Source organism: Caenorhabditis elegans, chromosome V, assembly GCF_000002985.6.
Source record: "Caenorhabditis elegans chromosome V".
Taxonomy (NCBI): domain Eukaryota; kingdom Metazoa; phylum Nematoda; class Chromadorea; order Rhabditida; family Rhabditidae; genus Caenorhabditis; species Caenorhabditis elegans.
The window spans coordinates 14,899,761-14,914,450 of NC_003283.11; the positions used below are offsets into that span (position 1 = coordinate 14,899,761).

General features: G+C 33.6%; 2 protein-coding genes across 4 annotated transcripts; one reads left to right on the forward strand and one right to left on the reverse strand.

Annotated features, from left to right (window-relative positions):
- Positions 1-48: 48 nt before the first annotated feature.
- H12D21.10 lies at positions 49-12,169 on the forward strand (the record flags this gene model as incomplete). 2 transcript variants are annotated; one of them, NM_074276.9, is made up of 13 exons in its annotated part: positions 49-284; positions 332-432; positions 479-569; positions 650-855; positions 902-1,112; positions 1,162-1,246; positions 1,295-1,436; positions 1,605-1,701; positions 11,225-11,283; positions 11,334-11,453; positions 11,497-11,578; positions 11,792-11,905; positions 11,969-12,169. In NM_074276.9, 13 exons carry the CDS (start codon positions 126-128, stop codon positions 12,071-12,073), a joined length of 1,572 nt encoding a protein of 523 aa, NP_506677.3. The 2 variants fall into 2 exon arrangements, with proteins under 2 accessions (NP_506677.3, NP_001129900.1); NM_001136428.4 differs by lacking the exons at positions 49-284; positions 332-432; positions 479-569; ... (4 more) ...; positions 1,605-1,701; positions 11,225-11,283 and having other exon boundaries at positions 11,392-11,453; positions 11,969-12,073.
- Positions 1,806-9,718, reverse strand: H12D21.9 (uncharacterized protein; the record flags this gene model as incomplete). 2 transcript variants are annotated; one of them, NM_001373161.2, is made up of 7 exons in its annotated part: positions 1,806-1,999; positions 7,805-7,908; positions 7,960-8,275; positions 8,322-8,414; positions 8,878-9,032; positions 9,260-9,362; positions 9,577-9,718. In NM_001373161.2, 7 exons carry the CDS (start codon positions 9,613-9,615, stop codon positions 1,895-1,897), a joined length of 915 nt encoding a protein of 304 aa, NP_001360544.1. In that variant the 3' UTR covers positions 1,806-1,894. The 2 variants fall into 2 exon arrangements, with proteins under 2 accessions (NP_001360544.1, NP_506676.2); NM_074275.3 differs by lacking the exon at positions 9,577-9,718 and having other exon boundaries at positions 1,807-1,999; positions 9,260-9,359.
- Positions 12,170-14,690: the final 2,521 nt, after the last annotated feature.

The following is a 14,690-nucleotide window of genomic DNA, read 5'->3' on the forward strand; positions in this document are numbered from 1 at the left end:
TTCTCTTGTATCTCCTTCTAACTAACTGTTTCTTTCTCTTTTGAGCATGCTGTGAATGGAAAATAAAAGAATATTTAATATGCTATAGCTCTGTTGCTATACATTTATTTTAACGTTCTGGAACAATGTGGCGGACTTTCTTTTTAATTTTAAATTTCATTTTTTATTGTGACTCTTCATGGATCAAAGATTTGAATCTACCTCGACAATTACTAGAATATCATATTTCATCAAACCCTAAATTTCGCCAAAAATGCATTGAAGATGAAAAGTGTTCAATTAATGTGAGGTTTCCCATAATTTCAGTTAAATATAATTTTAAGAGTTTCAGCTTAACACTACCAGGTGCTTTGGCTTTGAGCCAGACTGTGATAAAATTAATTCTTTGAGGACCAGAAGTAAATTTACAAGTTGTGAGCAGAATCTGAATCCGTAAGAAACACCAGAAGAATAGTTTGTAATTAATTTTTGTTCTCAGAAAAGTTGCTGACCTATTTTTCAAGCAAGGGGATTTCGGATATTTGGAATCTCGATTGGTAAAACATGATATTTGTACATCGGACCACGTGGTAAAATTTTAAGAAAAAAAAATTGAAAACAGGAAATTGTTTAAAATTTTCCAAATCAAGTTTCTAGAAAGTTTTTACAGTCGCTATCAACTCTATCTTGCTCTGACGACTTGACACATTGTGTGGGAACAAATATTTTCTTTGATTTTTCAAATTTAAATATAAAAACCTCAACGAGATATCGACAAGATGTAATTCAAGCAGGACGAGTTGGAGGTAAATGTTCAAATTTCGACGAAAAAGTATTGAAACAAAACTCAAATGTCAAAGGATATCTAATGAGTTGGTCAGTTTACTTTCAACCTTTAAATTAAAAACTATAATTATTTTAGGGCTGACGAGCTGCAAAACTTTCGTTCAAGCTCCAATTTTCAAATGGATCATGATCACTGTGATATTATATTTGAGAAACCCACAATTATTATGAAACTCGATGCCGCAGTGAACTTGTATCACCACTTTTGTGATTTCTTTAATTTATATGCAAGTCTTCATTTGAATCAGACATTTGATCAAGATGTGGATATTATACTATGGGATACTGTGAGTTTTTAGTAGTTAAATGAACATACACTTTGAACCCAGGTTTCAGCACCCTGGCGGTTACAATGATCACTATTACGGTGTAACATGGAAGGCATTTTCCAAGAATCAGCCTTTCGAATTAAAGGAATTTGGTGAGATAGATCTGGAAAACAATTATTTAATTTTTGGAACAATTTCAGATCAAAAAAAAGTGTGCTTCAAGCGTGTAATGATGCCACTTCTAGCTCGTCAGAGAACAGGGCTATTTTACAACAGCCCAGTTGTTGAAGGATGTTCTGGATCCAAGATGTTTAGGACGTTTTCTCAATTTATTTTGCATAGGTAAGTGAACAAAATACTAGCGTAAAATTAATAAATTGAAGTTAAAATTTTAATAAAGTTTTTAGAAAAAAAATTATTTCAATTCAGAATTCAGAACAGAATTCAGAACAAAACAGAAATTCAAGCGATCTTCTGAAAATGCTTCCGAAAAAGTTTGAAATATTTCAGATTAGGAATCAGACAACCAAAAGCTGATCTGGAAAAAGCCCGTATTGTAATATTATCAAGATCAACAGCGTTCCGCAAAATATTGAATATTAAAGAGGTCAGTTACACTTTTAATACAAGAAGATTTAGAATGTTTTGTTTAAATTTTCTCACCAAAAATTTGAGAATGCTGTGATTAATTGACCGAAATTCGAAAACTCGTAAAATTCACAAATGTTTATAGTTACATCAACTGGTTGTCAATAAGTGAAATCATGAAAGACTTTTCGGATAAAAATCGCTTTTGAAGATTAATTATTTCTTGATCCACCCGTTTGCACTCCAATTGAAGCATTGCTTGTCTCATCGTCACTTTGATCTCTGATTTGTCGAAGTTCGATTGGTACTAGGATTTTCTGAAAAAAAGCATTTAGTAGAGCGAAAGGATATAACAACTTTTAGGCAAATGCTCTTTTACTACCTCATCTTTTACTACGTTGTTCTTTTACTACGGTTTACTCTTTTACTACGGCCGTATTTTTTACTACGTTTTCCAATTTCGATCTTTTACTACAATTTGTATCTTTTACTACGGCCGTATTTTTACTACGTTTTCCAATTTCGATCTTTTGCTACAATTTGTATCTTTTACTACGGCCGTATTTTTTACTACGTTTTCCAATTTCGATCTTTTGCTACAGTTTGTATCTTTTACTACGGCCGTATTTTTTACTACGTTTTCCAATTTCGATCTTTTGCTACAGTTTGTATCTTTTACTACGATTAACGATTTTTTACGGCCTAATGAAAAAAAAAGAATATCAAAAGTTGGAATTTGAAAGTTACCTTGTAGCAGATTTTAGGTATAATTACAATTTCATTCTGAAATCAACATGAAAGTTTCATAGCTGTGTTCTTTTCCAACTTTTGATATATACTACTGTCTGAGCGGTTTTTAACTGAATCCGACGAGATCATAAGGGGAAATTAAACTTTATGAAAAAAAAACAAAAAATTTGTTCGAAATTTTGTTTAATTTTCTGAAAAAAAAGTATGGTCCCTACAACCAAGAAACTAATTACTCTACATTAGTCTAGAATATATCGTCAATCAGAGCACGCGCTCTGGGTGCGAACAGCTGGTTAAAAAATAAAAAGTCGTATTGGGTTTTTGTGAGTTGACTACTACACTACTCGTTTATCCACTGCGCCACACTGGCCCAGCTTGCTGAACCGGAGTGAGGTGGGGTGACTTTGAGACACGCCAATGACATCAGAAATGGTAGATTCGAAGATGCTTATTCTGGCATCAACTTTAGAACCGCGTAAGAATACTGAAACATGTTGTATTCCTACTTACCTAAATCTATTCATAAATACAATTCACTATATTGCCGATGAAAATTTCAAACAGTCTTTAATTACTGAAGAACCCACTTATTTCATCAACACATCAAATGATTTTCAATTTTCGTAAAGAATATTGATATTTTCTCATCCATGTACCATTGCTTCAAACATAGATAACTTTTTTCCTCATCAAGTTTTGCAATTCTTATTATCACTCGATCTTTTACTACGCGGATCTTTTACTGCGGCGATCTTTTACTACGATTCGCTGCGAGACCCGTGCCTTGTGGAGTACACTCGGAGGCAATTTCTTCCTTTTATTTTCGAATTTCTTCATTTATTTCCAGAATTTTTTATTTTTTTTGCCTAAAATAAATCTCTGATAAGGGAATGTTACACAAATGGCTCACTAGTGTCGACTGGGAGGAGATTATCGCCGGAAAAAGGTCAGTTGTTGTATAATTGTGCTGAAAAAATTTAGGATTTGAATCTTTTAAAATTAATTTTTATTTGAATTACAGATTCACTGAAGCTGACAGTGTCGATCCAGCTGTTCTTCACAACTTGTTGAATCAAAACAAGCTGATTGTGCGAATTCCATTAGAAGAAAATGGAGGGTTTCCATTTGATGGCCATGTCTGGTCAAAGAGTGATCCGAAGAATCGAATCAAGCATACTGCTCGTTACGAAAAAGTTACCGTTTTCGGTGTCACTGTTAACAGCAGACAATGTATTGACTTTGATAATCGAAACTTCTCTAGACACGTAAGGAAGTTTAAACTGACTACATAATCTAAGTTTTCATGCTTTCAGGTACTTCCTTATAACGATTTCGTGTTTATTTATTATTGCATCCAAGACAATAGCTACCAGTTGCCTGTTGACAATGGAAAGAAAAAGAGACTAACAGGTATGAATAAAAAGGAAAAAGAAAAATAATCACTAAAATGTGCTTCAGCTAAGGAATGTGAGATTCTTCGGACAATGGTGATCCCTCATCGTACAATCCACGGAGCAATGGAGGCAGCCAAAGCACTCGGAATCAATGTCACAGTGAGACAGGTTAGATTACTTTCATGAAAAATAAAAATAAATGTATTTTCCAGTTACAAACTTAAGCCGTGGCGTTCCGGATGCAATCATCGGAAATTCTGGCTCCAACGCCGCCACTACATTGGAAACAATTAGAGAACTGGAACGTCTGTATGGAACTAGAATGAATCATGCAGTTGGTGAGTGGAATTCGTATAACAATTTTGAAAAAAAAAAAATTCCAGATTCATACGGAGTTCTCGATGTTACATTCTTTCAATCATTTCCAGAGGCAATTAAAATCTTTTTATGTAGTTGTCCAGATATGAATGTTGTGCAAGACTGGAGGAGAAACGTCGAAAATATATGCGAAATGGACGGTGAAATGAGAAAGCGACAACTAAAGGATCTTCTTAAAACCACCCCAGACGGAGTGTTTTTCTATTCCCGCCTTCATATTGATACGACGTATAACCTTGGTGACGCATACGTCACTGTTATTCTTGGAGAAACTATGAACTTTGTGTGGGTTTCATAATATTTAAAGCGTGTCTATATTTTTGTTTTAGGACTACCAGCTCCGACAAATGCCGAGTACTGCCATTGGGATACATGGTTCACACAAACCGATTAGCTGCAACTCACGAAAAGTTTGCTGATTTTCTTTCAGAAGAATTTGCCAAAGTTGGTGGCGTTCCGAATGGTAAAATGATTCCATGTTTGCTGATGGATGGTGAATCAAGTTTGGGAGAGTATGGAAAAGTGAGTTGACTTGATTTTGCATGAAAAAACAATACGCATTATAACTTTCAGACGCTCGACGTGATGACCATTCGATGTGACTATCACATCTTTTCTTTGATGAGCCATAAATATGGAAAACCTGTCGCCACCAAATCAAAACCTTATGTTTTTGGAACTATGGTAATTTTTCCATGGAGTTTTCATATAAAAGTATCGTAATTTCAGGAAAACGAAAAGTGGAAGACTGGACTTCTAGGTGTATTCACTGAAGATGAGTATTCTGAACGCTTCGAAGTGATGGAAAAAATTGTGGACACGAATGTTGCTCAATGGTAATACAATTTTCTGGAAAGTTTATGAAACATACTATTTAGTGAGGCAATACGTTTTTGTTTTTAGAGATACGTTTATAGATAAAAACATGGCATAGTGATTTGTCCGCTTTATGATGTTTTACCGGAATGTTTGTGTTTTAGGTTTCATCGGAAAAGGAAGATGTTCTTTGAATGTGCATCGGCAAAGGCCAAGCTTCTTGGTGGACACCTAAGGCAATTTTTTACCAATAACATTTCGGAGAATTTCAATGGATACGTTAAGTGCAAACTACACAAACAAATGACCATTGACAAGTTAATCCTGAAACTCAACGAACACTGTGAAGGTAGGAAAAATAGGAAAAAGTACAAATAAAGTTAATATTTTTCAGATGTTATTGTTCAATGCTTCTTAAGCACGATCGGTCAATCTGCACGGGTCTCATTGAAAGAGGATCTCAGCGAGTTATCGGTTGAGCAGAGACTTCAATTCTTGAAAAATATTGGAGTCACTGGAGGACTTCTTTCCGCTTTGAACATCCCGATCCAGCTGTTATCAGGTATTACGAATTGAAAAAAAAACCAATCTTAACTAATGCCCATTTATAGAAATTGAAGCCGAAAAAAGTCGCCACGAAGCTGATGCAGCCGCTGATGTGGTAATCTACCAAAGAAACGATGAAATCTTCAACTTGAGAGATGACTCTATAAACTGTTCATCCAGGTACCCAAAAAATTAGACAAAATGTTTCTCAGGACTAGTAAAATACATTCTTTTCAGGCACGCTTCTGTCGAATATGACCAGGGACTCTTAAAATGCTCCAAATGCAATACGGTCAAACTGGAATACACTTGCAGGCATTTGTAAGTAACGCCACCAGGAAATAGCTAGTTTTAAAAAAAAACGTTTCAGTTTGCACTGCCTTTTAAAACTGTGTGACACAGATCGGGTTGTCCAATGGCATAAGATGTTGTCTAAGATCAAGAAACAGCGAATCGATTCAGTGAAACAGCCTCTCATCGATCCGAAAAGTGGTCACAAATTATCTGATAGAATCGGATGTGGCCAATCATCAAATAATCGTAAAAAAAAAGTTGCTGAATTATCAACGTAAGTTTGCCAATAATCAAATAACCACTAAACATTACCATTGTAGCCTTACGGTCTACAAGAACAATACCAACTCCGATGACGACACAGGAACCGCAAATAGTAGAGAAAATCTAGATCAATCACTTCCGGATGCATCGATGAGTGACAATTTTTCGCCTATCTTCTCGTCTACGATGATCAATGGAAGCAGACGATCAAGCAGATCACGGTACATTGACGAAACAGTGTTCAAGTTAATATCATTTTTTCAGTAACAGCACCAAAGTCATGGATCCATCACCATCTGATACAAACGAGTCTGACGAAACCAGTGGAAATTGTGATGTGTTCGTTAATCGCACACGTCTTCTGTTTGACGATGATGGGGACGATTCAACGGTCACTCTCTTCAACAACACAGAGAAAACTCTTCAATTCAAATGTAGAATTGATTCTGATGAGTACTCTGTGAAGCCGACTCGCGGAAATATTAAGCCAAATATGGATAAGACGATGAGAGTTCGAGTAGGTGATACTGCTCCTGGCACCACTATGCACATTTTCTACACAGTGAAAGATGAGGAAGAAAAATCATTCAAAATTCTTCTGAAATACGATCCTTGAAAACCTCATTTTCATTGAATCTTCAACTGTAATATCCTAATTTTTTCTTCTTCTTTGTTGTTCTGTTGATTTTTTTAAATGTTGTATCCCTTTTTAGTATAATCTTGAAAGTTCCATGAAGTTGTTGTTGTTATTGTTACATCGATATTGATTCTACATTATTATTTAAAAGCCATTCCGAACAGTTTTCGGAAAATTCTTTGATTAGTGAAAAAAAATCAGTAATAAAAAAATACTTCACTAAATTGGGCGAATTATCTTACTACATACTGTTTCAGTGATTGTTCACTTCTAAAATTCTAGTAAAATTCACATTAAATGGTGAAAGAAAATTGAATAAGTTTTGGAAAGTTTTCAAAACAAAATTTCGAACAAATTTTTTGTTTTTTTTCATAAAGTTTAATTTCCCCTTATGATCTCGTCGGATTCAGTTAAAAACCGCTCAGACAGTAGTATATATGAAAAGTTGGAAAAGAACACCGCTATGAAACTTTCATGTTGACTTCAGAATGAAATTGTAATTATACCTTAAATCTGCTACAAGGTAACTTTCAAATTCCAACTTTTGATATTCTTTTTTTTCATTAGGCCGTAAAAAATCGTTAATCGTAGTAAAAGATACAAATTGTAGCAAAAGATCGAAATTGGAAAACGTAGTAAAAAATACGGCCGTAGTAAAAGATACAAATTGTAGTAAAAGATCGAAATTGGAAAACGTAGTAAAAAATACGGCCGTAGTAAAAGAGTAAACCGTAGTAAAAGAGCGACGTAGTAAAAGATGAGGTAGTAAAAGAGCATTTGCCCAACTTTTAGAGCAATAATAATTTGTCATTTTCATAGATATATTGCAAGTCGCTTTTTATGAAAAAGCTTTTTTTGGGTTTTCTTGAACTTTCGGCGCTTCTCGTTTTGTACCAGTTTTTAAAAAAATGTTCGATCAACTAATTCAACCCAAATGTATACTCATATCCAAGTTTTTTTTTTATCTCGAAGATAATAGTTTTGAAAACTCTTCAAATTCCTCAACACCAATACCCCATTCTTGTTCAAATTCGAAATCTTACCTGGTGACCAAGTTCTGGTTCACTCAAGAAATACCCATTAACCACCTCATCAGATGGTGATAGCTGTGTTCGTAGCTTCCAAATAATAAGGCCACATGCTATTACTGAAAAAATAGTTTTTTTTTCATCAGTTCAAACTCCATTTGTTCACTTACAATGTATGGGCCCAAATAACATTTGACACATGTACATTGCTATTCTTGTACTTGTCACTATCCGATTATCGTGTATTCCTACACTTTCCAGATACTTTTCTTCTTGACTGATAAGCAATGCTGTCCAGAAAAATAGCGCCGTACATTCGATAAATGACAATGCAGCAGCTATCAGACTGGATATCAGCCAACCTCTTGTAGGTTGACATCTAATAAATATGAATACAACTAGACAATTACATAACATCAGAATACAGAGTATCAGTGACCAGGGGAATGGTCCATCGTAGAATACAGCAATCATTGAGAATATTAGCTGAAAAATTTAAAATTTGAAAATGAGGACGCTGAGAAAAACTTACTAATTGAATAGCACTGGCTGCTGCAATCAGAACACAAATTAAAATAGTCCTTGGATTTGGGGTGAGAATTTTTGATGTGACTAGTTGTTCCACCTGAAATGTGTTTTTTAATCAACAAACGAGAAGTTAGTTCAATTTGTTCTGGTGAACAATTTACAAGTGTACATATATTTGTGAACCTAGAAAACAGTTAAAAAATTTAATTAATACTCATCGTCAGAAAATGTTTTTACCTCGCCGAAAAGTTTCAACAAATTGTTTGTTTTTGTACGAAATAATGAATTTTTTTTTAATGAAAACATATGAATATTTAAAAATAATTAATTTAACTGAAACTAATTTCGAAATTTTCCAAAACGGCTCAAAAAAATCAACTTCCCGAACCTCAACATATTTTACGACACAAAAGTTTGAAGATTTTTTAATAAAGAGTGATTGAACTTTACAACTGAACGTATTGTTTTTAATATTTCCATTTCAATTCAATCTTTCAAATTTTCAATTAAATTTTCCATTTTACTCAAAAATTTTAATCACTTAAAACAATAAAACTGACATGAAAAGAATTTGAAACATGTGAGTAGTTCACCATTTTCGATGGATCTCCTCCAGTGTTCATATTTCGATTATGAATATGTTGATATGTCGGATTAATCGCCATTCCACCATTACCACCTCCCGGGTTTATGTTATATGTCGTACGGACTGTTACTGAAAAATTAATGATTAAATTAACATTGTGGTTAACTGGAACAATTTCTTTAGAAACTGCCCAACTATAAAAATTGAAAAGTCACTTAGATATACATAAGTTGGCAAAATTAGAAGAGTGAGCATTACTAAAAGCGAGAAAAAAGGTTTCTTTTTACTTTGATTCTAAAATTATACCTAGCAAATTTTTGTAGCCTTTGACAAATTTCGTTCTAAAAATAACAAACCTGTTGATTTAGTGGTTATACTATCGTTATCCGATTCACTGGGCCGATCATCAAATCCATAGGTATCTCGATAGTAGACATTTGGAGGGAAATTGGGCATTGACTACAATTAAATTGCACAAATTAATCTAAAGTCGATAATTGTTTTTTCGTTTCAAGCAACTTCAGTGCTATCAGGCACTATAAAACGTGAATGAAAAAGAGATAAAAAAGAACGGGGAGTGAAGGAAGAAACGACACATGTCATCAAGTGAATTGTCAAATTTATGATCAGGGACCAATTTAATGGATCGAAATGGCTTTTAGTTGTTATATACCTTTGTTTGATGGATCCGATACGGCACAGGTGCTGCCATTATTGAATTAGATACACAGAGTTCGATATTGTTTTGAGAAGAAAAGAGATAAGTTTTGACACTGGGACCCGATGAGTTGTGCTCTTTTTTTCTTTTTTAAAATGCTCTTTCTACCTCCATCTCTCTTTTTCTTTCTTTCTAATTCTCACGAGTCTTGCTCTTTTTGCTTCTTAAATATATCGGTGTTGTTGTAAAATTGAAAGCACATCTCAGTGCATCATTTAGAAAGAATCTCTTGTGGGTTTGTGTTGGCTAGCCATTGAAGAATGGAAGGATCACAAGAGGGATCGGGGGGAGGAAAATGAAAAATTGCTCCGATGGAGCCACATCTGATATAGATTTTTTAAGTAATTGAGGGGGTTGGAGTGTGGGAATGAGAATAGTTTTGATCAACTAGCGATCATTTATATGGAGACTTTTTTATTTTGAGCCGAAAAGCTGTGAAAATTGAGCTTGCGCCTCTTTTCGAGAAATCAAAAAAACTGTGAAATGAATGAACCACTACAATGTTGGAATAAGAATATATTAAACATATGACTGGAAGATTTTTTTTGATCAACGATTTTCAAAAAAAAATTTGATGAACTCTGAATTTCCACCGCATTTTGACTCAACATTTTTTTCGAGAATTGAATAGTTTACTTATCACATTTGGTGAAATAAAATATGCTCATTTCCACACATCCAAACTGCTCAATTACTTAAAACTATTTTTAATTCAATTTTATTTCGATAGTGTGACCCTCATATTCAATTTTACATCTAATGCAATTTTTCAACAAAAATCCATAATTTCACAATGAGCCTATTTTTCTTGAATTTAGTTTTAAAACATTTGGCAAAACGTTTTTGGTAATCGCTATTTTCGACATTTACCAAATTTCAAAATTTTCCGATAATCGAATTTTTTTGGCACTTAACAATTGATCATTCCCCCCCCCCCCCCCCCAATTTATTTTATTAATTGCTGATATTTTTAGGATGTCTTTGAAAATAGTAAACAATCTGGAAGCTTTTTGGAAAAAAACAACTGAAATGTTTTGATTATGCCGCGTGAAAGAATTAGCAGATTAAAAAAATTCAAATTTCCCAAAAAAGCTTTCAGAACGTTAACCTCATCTAAAACTTTCTAAGAACATTACAAGACGGCAACAGTCAGAGCAATTTGAAGTAATTGTGCAAGCCTTGAAAGTAGTAGAAAAATGAATGGAAAAACTTCAAGGAAAGGTTTAAAATTACATCTTATAATTTAAATACTGCATTTAAACTGATATAATTACGGCAACAAGTTTTATCAATTGAAAAAAAAAACTAATAATCAAAACATAAATCTGATGAATGCTAGCCTGGCGGCCGATATGACTGACAACCGGGATGAGACAAGTGTAACTGACAAAATGTGTGATCCTCTTGAGCAATTGAATAGCTTTCGAATAATCATATCTTCTTGAGAGAGAGGGTATAGAGATGTTAGAAGGAACGGAGAGCGAATAGAGTAGTAACGCTACTTTTTATTGGTTGACTGGAGCAACCTGATACCGAGTGGTTCCGCCGTAATCATGAGAAAGATCAGAGAATATCAGTTGTCATAGTTGAGTGTCTATTTCAGATTCTTCGATCACTTGGACACCTGCCAAATGTATCCACAAGAGTTGTTGATTACAATGAGTAAGTTCTAAATGATCTAAGAACTCTCAAAAGAGCATTTTTATTTTTAGAAGAATCCCGTTTGAAAAACAATTGAATATCACATCGAAAACTGACATTTTCATAGGAATGCACGGAGCAGGACTTACTCATTTGCTTTTTTTGCCAGATTGGGCCGCGGTATTTGAAATGTAAACCCCGATAAATGAGCAAAAAGTAGTCAGCATTTTTAAGATACAATTGCGGAGATCCCGGATGCTACTCGGACTTGGCGAGATTGAGAGGCGTTAAATATTACACCTGGCCAGAAGCCAAGGTAAGTTTTAAGAGAAAAAAATTGTGAAAGCACTGAGTTTGATTTTTCTTATTTTTGTAAACAAAAAATATCGGCTTTTTCTGTTCTATGAAATACTTAAGTCTATCAGAAAGGTTCAGCTGTTTTAGAAAAATTTACAAAAAAAATATTGTTCAAAACCTGTATTTATTTTTCCAGATGATCTTGACTTTTGACATTCGTTTTTATTTTCAGATTAATTTGATCCGTTCCGATGAAGAAGGAAAACATCCACAAAGTGGAGAAAAACATCTCAAGTTTGCTAATTACCATGTCGACCCAATTGAATTCCGAGAACAAGTGAGAAAGGTAACGATTTTTTTGTTTTTCACTTCCAGAGTCTTTTATTTTCTAAATACATATATTTTTCAGATGGTTGATCATGTACGTGCTCACCCAAAGTTCATCAATTCTCGGCGAGCACAGAAAAGGAAGCAAGAGGAACGAATGGCTGAACAAAACAAAAAAGAATTATAAATTCTGATTTTCAATTTTAATATTGTTTTATCCCTTATCCCTTGTTTTAATGCTTACTCCGGGTACAATCACATGAAATAAAACTAGTCTAATTGTACTTTTTAAACCAGTAATTATCGGTTTGCCGAGATCGAGATTTTGTTTTTTCGGTGCACTTTTTTGGGAGAACAGAATTTTTAGATTTCAATACATTTGAGCAAAACAAGTTTGAAAATTGTTTTCTACAAGCAAACTAGCTCAAAATTTTAGCTTATGCTCCAGTACTGTCTATAACATTAACAGGTAGCATTCCGTTAAAAATGAAAATTTTAGTTTGAATTTTGAAAACAAAACATGTTGCCACTCAAATTTTTAGTTTTTTTTAGAAAATTATGTCTCCGTACTTTACCTTATTGTCTTGTTAGCTTATTTTTTCAATATGATTTTTGAAATTTGATTTTTTAAATTGAAAATATAGACAATTTCACGGCCTCTCTTCATTTCAAAAAATAAATAAATTGACGTGATGAACTGTCTCTGCGTCTCTCATGGGCGAGAGAGTGAGCTTTTTGAGCCGAATTTGTACTGAAAACGGTAAAATAGACCGGAAACGGCTGATAGTGAACAAAATCTAATAAAAATTTACTAACTGCCTGATCAAACACATAGAAATAATATGAAAAAAGGGCAAAATTGTAAATCACCTATGAATACGCCCACATGTGAAAATTCAAAATTAGTGATTTTCCAGACAAAACTGTTTAAAGCCGGCGATTCGCTGAAAAATCTTTAAATTTTTTATTAATATATTGTCAATTAAGACTAAGTGTGTCTATTTTTATGCAAATATCTAGGTTAGTGATGTTCACGACGCCGGCAGACGGAAAAACAAAAGGCTACCTCGAAAAATGGATTTTTTTTGGGACCTCTAGTGATCCTTGAAAAGAGAAATTTGAAAATTGAAGGCCACCATTTTGTAGATAATTTTTTTCTGATTATTTTCTGTTTTTGATGAAGGTTTTTTGATAAAAATTGACGTCGGCATCTTCAAAACAAGAATTAGGCCTGAAAACTCCAAAAATCGTTAAAAACGACAATTTTTGGCGGGTTTTCCTAATTTTACGAGACGCACCAAGACATGATCAAAAATTCAACATCACCAAAAGTTGCAAAATTCTCGAAGGAAGAGATTAAGATGTCAATCACCTGATTTGATCAAAAACTGATTGAGTAACTTCAGTTTTAAGACAATGCGATTGTAATTTTTGGACAACCGCAAGCATAATAGTTGACGTGAACGCTTTTGAAAACATATAACTCGGTAACCAGAAAAGCTATCAAGAAACTTTAAACTACAAAAATAATCTTGATAACACAAGAAACATTTTCTATGTGCATAATACTTGGCTATTCTCACAAAATACATAGTTTAAGCTATGTAAGGATTCAATGCTTTGAAAAACTTTGATACAGATACCACGAAGGTGTTCGAAATTATCCGTTTGCACAATCAACTCAAAGAAGCAAAAAATAACAAAGTATGGATTAATACCGTCTGATACCTTTTTCATATGTCACTTTTTGTTTTTCCCGTACGGGATCCCGTCTTTACAGTCGGCAACCGACTGAAACCGAGGCCACCAATGAATAACTCAGGTTGTGAACCCTGTCGGGAAAGTCTCATCAGTTTTCCATCAGTGTACGACAAAAAATATACCGTATTTCCTCTATTAGTCTTGCACTCCTATTAGTATTGCACCCCTACGGACCAATCGAAAATCAGTCATGCGGACTCTATTAGTCTTGCACCCACGGGTCAATTGAAAATTAGTCTTGCATTCAAGACTAATAGAGGAAATACGGTAATTGGGTACGATAGGAATACGGTAGGTTTATAAGTTATGTAAGTTTCTACAAATGTAACTACTTCAGTTACTCTGTACCAAACTTTGAAGAATTTTTTATTACTTTAAAGATCACTGAAATAGTGAGCCGTTGTCTACGAGATCAAATATGTCCAAAAATTACCATTTGGTATCGGTCCTAACAAATCGGTATTTATACCAAAGTTTTTTCTTCGTCAATATTTTGAATTTAATTTAAAACACATATATTATTCAATTTTCAATCTCACGTGAGAGAGTGTGAGAGAAAAAGAGGAATTTTGAAATAAATGAAATTGAGAGAGGCCGTGAATTTTATGAAACTTTAAACAAATCTACTGAAGTACGATTTTTAAGAAAAAACATTAGACTTTGCGTGGTGACTCTAGTTCAGTAACAAATTGACTATTTTATATTTTTTCAAGCTCAAATAATTATGTTTAAATCAATAGTTGTTCAATATTGCGGCGGCATTTTCAATTATCACGTCTCTTGGAACTTAAATATTCCATAAGGAAGTAAAAATCTAGCATGTTTTACTGCGTAATTCATTTTCAGATATTTCAGGGTTTCTTTTGCTTCTTAGCAGGTTTTTCGTTTTGAAAACACGAGTATTCTTAAAATGTATTTTTTACTGAAAAGAAATCGTAATAGAAAACATGAAATCTCTTCAAAATAAGTAAATTAACAAAACGAGTCAGAATTTGCGCGCAAAATTTGAACTGAATTTAAAAGTAAAAGTGATTTAATTTTTT